This window comes from Cyclopterus lumpus, chromosome 17 (assembly GCF_009769545.1).
Source record: "Cyclopterus lumpus isolate fCycLum1 chromosome 17, fCycLum1.pri, whole genome shotgun sequence".
In the NCBI taxonomy this organism is placed as follows: domain Eukaryota; kingdom Metazoa; phylum Chordata; class Actinopteri; order Perciformes; family Cyclopteridae; genus Cyclopterus; species Cyclopterus lumpus.
Genome location: NC_046982.1, coordinates 117501 through 125000, shown reverse-complemented (window position 1 = coordinate 125000; position 7500 = coordinate 117501). Strand labels below are relative to the sequence as shown.

The window sequence follows — 7500 nt, the reverse complement described above, 5'->3', positions numbered from 1 at the left end:
ACCGTTTACACTGGCGTTTGGTTAAAGACATGCGCTATGGCTTGCTTTTTAAAATAGGTGTTTATTTATTTTCTTTATTGTTTTTATTGTGTATTTTAATGGGCCATCTTTGAATGTGTATTTTATTATGCTTTCTTACCTGTTGTAATGTTTTGGCCCGTGGTTATGGTCACTTTGTTTTTTTTAATGTTTTGTTTGTTTTCGCGACTTCTGTACAGCACTTTGTGACCTTTGTCTGTGATAAGTGCAATATAAATAAACTTTACTTAATTACTTATTTGCAGGTCTACATGCGTATAAAAGATGAAACGATTAGTTCATTATTAACCTGGCGATTCTTTTTTTATCTAGAAAATGTCAGAAATATCTTTCACAACACATTCAAATGGGAGAATCTTATTTAAAACATGACTCAATAATGAAGCCTTGCTGTTGATTCATTTTCTGTTGGACTAATCAATACATTGTTTTAATATGGATCAGTCTGAGAACATGTGCATTGAGATGTGCCGTTTGAACCTTTCGTTCCATCGGTTTGCCGTGGCAGCCTTTCAAAGTCAATAGTGCTAGATCTTCGGCGTGGGTTGAGATTGTCAGTAATGGCCAACTACAGAGCAGAGGGGGAAGAAGGGGATCCATCCATCCATCCACATGGCTACCACCTCCGCCCTCTCCTCGACTCCCTGTTGCCACAGTGTCCTTCCCCTTCTGCGTCTCCCCCCTCCTTCAGTGGGCTAACCTTAGTAAACAAACCCGCTGACGCCTCTTTTTTCCTCGTGCAGACTAAATCCTCTACCCGTTCTCCTTCTCCTCACCGCTCCCAAGTAGGCTCCCTGTGACAGACAACTGGTTACCAGCTGTTGGGAGCCTCTCCAGCTGCCTCTCCTCCCTCACCCTCTCTTCCAGCCCTCCCTTCCTTCCTTCCTCTCTCCCTCCCTCTCTCCAGCTGCTCAGGGTCCCAGTAGCAGATGGGAAATCAGGCATCATGACACGAATAAATTATATCCATACTTCAAAAAGGCGCAGCGAGGGAGTTTGTGTGTGTGTCATACAAGTGTGCCTTTGAGAGTGTGCGCGTGTTACTGTGTGTCAAAGAGGTGTGTGAGCATCAGCAAGTCTATGGCAAAATGCCACGGCAGCAGCTCCTCCGTGTACACACACACACACACACACACACCTCTGTTGTGTGTTCACGTGGAGGAGGAAAGAGTTGGGGTGCCATCATTGAAAGTCCACTTCCATCAGGAGAATGCTAATGTGCACACGCACATTTCACAACAAACTACTGCAAGGTCACACACACACACACACACACACACAGGGAGGAGAGGGGGAGAGATAACTAGGGGAGAGAGGCGAGCGCAGAGAGATAGATGTGTGGGGGGTGAGGGGGTGCAGTGTCAAGAGATAAATCTGTCCTCCTGCCAAGCTTCCCAGATAATCAATCACACAAATGACAATGAGACACACACACACACTGTGGTGTTCTGCAGGGTGAATTCAGCTTGATGGTGTGCCAAGTTCCTCTGGTATAAATCCAGTTCTCCACGAGGAATCACTGAAACACCATTATAATGCAGCTCCAACACAGGTTGTAATAATATCACCAATAAGTGAATTTGATGAAACGATCCATAAAAGACCTCAACGAATGAGTGGCCTCGAGACCCATATAACAGACTCGGAGGAGACAAACAGGGTTGAGTTTCATCTCTCAGGACGGGGATCCTCCAACCCTGTGTGAGGAGGAAGTTGGAGTGGATAGGGGTGGGTGGAGGGTGAGGAAGCTGAAGGAGGGCGGGACAGATGGAAGTGGAGTGAGATGAAGGGTTAAATCTACCAGGCAGAAACACTTAAGACTCCCAAAGGATGGAGTGAAAGAAAATGTTGCATCGTTCAGCTTCTTCCCTTACCCATCCATCAATTTTGATAGAGCTAATTTTATCTTTTCATATGGTTTAAGTTAGCCAAATTTCTTGAAAGAAAAAACACGAGGCCCGTCATTGTAATATATTTGGACATGACCTCGATCCTTTTTCCGTTAGAATTATCGCACGATATTTGGAAACGACGTGATCACTTTTCAACGTACGATATTTGAACATGAGCTCAATGATTTTTACTGAATTATTATACAATATATGGACATGATCTAAAAAAATCATTCAGACCTCGATATTGCTTGTTGAGTTTACTTACCTGGGTTTTTTTTACATTCTGGGCGACTATGGGTCAGTGGTTAACATGCCCGTCTTTCAATCAGGGGGTTGGCAGTTCAATCCCCGCCCTAGTCGATGTGTCCTTGAGCAAGACACTTAACCCTGCATTGCTCCCTGTAGCTGTGTCTACCGTGTATAATGTAGTGTCTTTGAGTATCTTGAAAAGCACTATATAAATTAAATGGATTATTATTATTATAGAAATGTCACCCAACATTACATATTTTTGTTGACAAAGCCAGAGAGTCCATTCTTTTAGTTTTATTAAGCCCTTTAAAACTAGTTAAATCATCATATCAGTGGCCTAAAATGGTGCTAAAATGACAATTATTTCTGGAATTGTCACAGTGCCTTTATTTTTCAGCTGGTTATATTTTCAGATTTTCTTTGTAGAAAATAGTCCGAACATATATTATTCTCATCGAGCCAATTGAAACTCACTCCACTCATCATGCTGCCAGCGAATGCTGTGTAACGTTAGACAGACTTCCTCCCCTGCATGAAATCATTACATTTTGCCGTATCACCGGCGTTCTTTGTGGCGCTTGGTTGCTCATTTGAGCGCTCGCGTCGGTCAGCCATTGGTTGATGGATGTTGAACTGGCAGCAGAAGACACAACTGGAGTACACCCCACTTCCAAGAGTCTAAGCTTAAATTGAAAAGCAGATTTCTTTTGGAAGTGGTTGACACTGCCAAGTCTGCCAAGAACAGTCTTTGCTTCACATAAGTGATTGATGTCGCTTACTTCTGTGTACCAATCAAAATGTAACCTTTTAATCTGATGACAAAGGTTGGGCTATTTGGTTATTGTCATTCATGTTCATGCAAACACCCACATAGTTCTAATACCTAAAGGTGTAAGTTTTTAATTATTCCATAATTAAGACCTAAAAGGTGTTTTTATTAACTCGAGAATGTCAAATTGATCAGACAGTTATTTCTTGATTTAGAGTAGGTGAACCCTCAGCATTTTTAATGTGGCGATATCACGCGTGAATAATGGTTAATGTTTTATCTCTCAATGATGAAAAAGCCAAGAATCATTCACAGTAAGCAGAGGAGGAAAGAAGTGCCTCCTCTCTGTTCAGACACTGCAGCAGCTCTTCAAATATGGTGAGGTGGGTTTCCAATAAAAATCACTCAACCACCAAAACCAAGATGAATCAGCTTACGGAGAAGTAGCTTGGCGAGGTGCTCGTATTACCTGCCCCTCAAAGGATGATTGAGCACGTCATCTCTCAGGACAAGGGACGAAGCCAAACTCATCAGCTTGAAACGGGCAAACAACTTGCACTCGTACGTTGACTACTTTGTTGTTGTTTTTTTGTTTGTTTTTTAAAAAGGGACATTTGTGAAAAGCACACCGTCAACCAACAGACAAATTAGAATTTCACGAACAACGAGGGTCGACTAAGTGCCAGAGGAGCGTTTCCTCGAAGCCGCAGCGAGCTGGATGGTACGGCAGCTCGCTGACAGCATGCGAGAGCGGGGGAGGGGCGAGACAGGCATGTTATATGTCAACTAAAGTGCTGCACGCAACACAGTGTGTGTGTGTGTGTGTGTGAGATGTAGAATAAAGGTCACAGCGCAGCACTCTGCCAGAGCTGTGACCTTGAGCTGCTGACGAAGGCACGTGTGTGTGTGTGTGTGTAATAACCATGCTTAGTGAACAGATGGAGCTTAGCGTACCAGACATACAGTCATTATGACTGACTGACCAGCTTGGTTGGTGTGTGTGTGTGTGTGTGTGTCTCTCTTTCTAACAAGTGCATTCTGAGGCACAGAGAGAACTCCCTTCCTGTGCCGTGCACACGTACCACTCTGGGTACTCCTCTAGCTAGGCTATCCTATTTCCCCGGGCACATTCGGAATCTCAACCCAGACCAAACCATCCCAAGCCACACTGTCGGCATGTGTGTGTAATGACGGGTGCTGCCGGGCCTGCAGCTAGTCGGGACATTGCATGCAGATCACCCGGGTGCGGTGGAGGGCTCACCAGTCAACCTGGCATCTAGGTCAGGAGTGCTGGATAGATTGAGAGTGACGGCAAAAAATGTCAACAAAAAACGCAGCGACGCTCAGCTCTGAGGTAGAGTGGGGGAGTAGTAAGAGAAGAGCAGTGTGAGCGAGAATGGAAAGGGGGGGGGACGACGACGACAGGGCCGCTATTGTGTGTGAATGGGTCAGTGGAGAAAGAGGGCTTTGAGCAACAAAACAAGCTAATGGAAGCTGGAGGGCACGTGACGCGGGCGGCGACGGTGCGCACTCGCACAGAACACAAACATGGAGGTTGCCATTGAGAACGGCTAACCTCTCCCCGGCGGCAGCCCCCAACCCACCCCAGCTCCCATTTCGTCTCCTATGCAAGAGAGAGATCCTGGATTCTTTGCTTGTTTTCCAACCCTCCCCCAATCTCTTAATCACCCACCAGTTTTTTCTTCTTTCCTTCTTTTCACTTTCTCCCTCTTTTACAAGCTGCCTGTCTTTCTGCACATCCGGCTACACCACATTAACTTAGACATTAAATGGGTAAGACAAACAGTGAGACAGGCAGGACAGAGAGAGAGAGCGGAAAGAGAGGAGACGGGGAGGAAGGAGACAGGAAGGGAGGTTTCCTCTATAGAGAAGGGGGAGACGTGGGAGCAGAGATTATGCTGGTGGCGCCTGTGCGTGTGTGTTTGTGTGTGTTGCACACATCTCAGGATATGCAGCTCACAGGAAACAAACAGCTGTAAAAATCCATTTCCCCACACACGGAAATGCAACCACACACACACACACACACACGGCCCACAGCAGAAGACACAAAAGGAAAAAACACTCAACCAGCACACCGCTGGGTTCTCAAATGAGACACACACACACAGACACACCAAAGTGTTTGTTTGATGCGAGACTCACCTGTACGTGAGGCACTTTCTGTGGGGTGAGAGGGGGTGAGGAGAGTGGGTGGGAGGCGGGAGGCGCCCAGGGGTGGGAGGCCTGGTTGGGGGGAGGGGGTGTGCTCTGCAGGTGGTGCGGCTGGGCGGACATGTGTGCGTGCTGCACCGGAGCACTCTGGGCGGGCGGGGCCAAGCCCTGGTTTGGGGCCGGGATGCCGTGCTGACCGACGACCGGACCCTGGAAACCCATGGGAGTGGGCAGCCCGCTTCGGGGGGCCTGTTGCGGGGCCTGGAGCAGACGCTGGTCTCCCCCCTGGCAGACTGGAGTTTCAAGAGGCCCTGGGAGTAGCGACGGGGAGAGGAACAAGATGTCAGCACCAACTGTGTGGATGTATGATCAACAACAATGCGTTTTATCTCCGGTCCATCACCAAGACACTAAAAAAACGTCACTTTTCTTCGCTGAGTTCCAATCACCAAAACCATCATACACGTTTTTAGAATATTAAAGTATTAGACACACTAGATGGCATACCAACTAAACCAGTTTCTATTACTTAAAACTAAGTAAAAAAATATTAGGGTTAAGCATTGAAAAGCATAACCAAAACTAAATTCAGAAAAGAAACTAGAATAAAAACAGAAGCTCAACTTAAATCTAACGCATTTGTCAATAAGTGAGAGAGAGCAAAAAGTGGCTCATATTATGTGTATTTATTCTTGGGTCTGTTGGTATTTCAATTGCTGTAAACATGTGACAGAAACCGTGTAAAGACAAGGTAATTCTAACATCTGTGTTGTACTTGCTCTCGGTATTTAAATGTGTATAGTGGAAGAGAATGGATTGAATGGGTGCCAATCATGTGCGCAATTGTGGGGTCAATGACGAAGCAACATGGGACAGCATCAACTGTCATGTGCTTACCTTGCTGGAGCTGAGGCCTGTTTGGCCCCATTTGAGAACCCCGCTGTGGCCCCAGGCCGGTATACATCTGCCCTGCACTGGGGGGCTGCTGGTGCTGGGGCTGTGGAGCAGACAGGGGGATTTGGGGAGTTCTCTGGGCCATAGCATTGGGTTGAGACTGCAGGGCTGTGTACCCTGCAACCTCTGGGGCTCCAGTTAGCCCTGCGCTAGGGGGTCTGCCCTGCTGGGGAGGAGGTGTTGGGGTTCCCAAAACCCGCATGGGGGACATGGATGAGGGGGAGGGGTAGGTTCCCTGAGCTGGGGGGACGAGGTGGGATTGGGGCTGGTTTTGGGGCTGGGGCAGACTCTGAGGGTGTTGTGGGTGCATAGGCTGGCCCTGCTGCCCTGCCTGCTGCATTGGGGCAGAATGGGTCGGAAGGGGTTGGTGTGGTGGTCCAGGAGGGTATCGCTGCCCCTGCGGTCCAGCTGCTGGGGTTGATCCCTGGTTAAACCTCTGGCCGAGTTGCGCTGGTCCCATGGCCTGGCTTGTGTTAGCATTGACATTAGAATTGGCACCCTGGCCCATCCCAGGTCCCATGGCGCCATACTGGGCCTGATAGCCAGGGTACTGGGCACCCCCAAACCCTCCCATGCCTTGTTGGTGCTGGTGGGGGTGTGGAGGCTGTCGGGAGGGGGAGTGTGGGTATCGGGGGGTGTGGCCCATATTGGGATAGCCCTGGGGTTGTGACTGGGGCTGGGGGTGTCTCATCTGAGCCCCACCCATTCCAACATGTCCCAGGTAGTGAGATGGGTCTTGAGCAGGAGGGGGTACCATGCTCTGCGAAGGGTAGTGTTGGTTCATGCGAGCTGCATTGGGTGTAGGCGGAACTTGCATCCCACCATAGTTGCCTTGAGACATCTGGTAGGCTCCCATCTGGTTGGGGCCTCCCCCTGGTTGTGCCGGAGGCTGCTGATAAGCTGATCTGGTCTGCTGCGGTTGCTGCTGCGTTTGCGGCTGCTGGCCCCAAACGCCACCCCCACTTCCTCCTCCACCAGCATCACCGGGGTACCCATGGAGAGGGTTGCTCGAGTTAGCCGAGTTATTATGGTAGTGGGAAGCCATGCCATTCATGGCCGTGTTCACGTTTGGTGGCCCCTGGCTGGGACCATTCTGGGCCATCATTCGTCCTCCGGGGGCACCAGGTTGATCGTAGCCTGTGTAGGGGCCATGGTCATAGATTTGCGCCAATTTAGGCTGCCCAGGGCCGGGCACAGCGCTGTGGATCATCCCCTGGTGGTAGCCCCTGGTTCCCTGGTGCTCGTGGTTCAGAGAGGGATTAGTCTGCTGGGCCAAAGGGTTGGACTGGGCGGAGGCAGGCTGCTGAGGAAAGCAGTCCCCTAAACCATCCAATCCATCTGAGAACAGCCCTGCATCGTCCCCGAATAAACTCAACATCCCTGGGTCCGCCATGGCTGGGGGGGGGGGGGGGGGGG

The 7500-nt window shown here is 49.1% G+C and overlaps 1 protein-coding gene across 5 annotated transcripts in view; it reads right to left on the bottom strand.

Moving 5' to 3' along the window:
- Positions 1 to 7500, bottom strand: part of chd7 (chromodomain helicase DNA binding protein 7) — a 66976-nt gene that overhangs the window by 43498 nt on the left and 15978 nt on the right. For all 5 annotated transcript variants that reach the window (XM_034555676.1, XM_034555680.1, XM_034555679.1 and 2 more), the window contains exons 2-3: positions 6028 to 7500; positions 5122 to 5441 (exon numbers count right to left, since the gene is read on the bottom strand). The exon at positions 6028 to 7500 is cut by the window's right edge and continues 99 nt beyond it. In XM_034555676.1, coding sequence (XP_034411567.1) covers positions 5122 to 5441; positions 6028 to 7477 — 1770 coding nt within the window. In that variant the 5' untranslated portion in view covers positions 7478 to 7500. The remainder of the gene's footprint in view (positions 1 to 5121; positions 5442 to 6027) is intronic.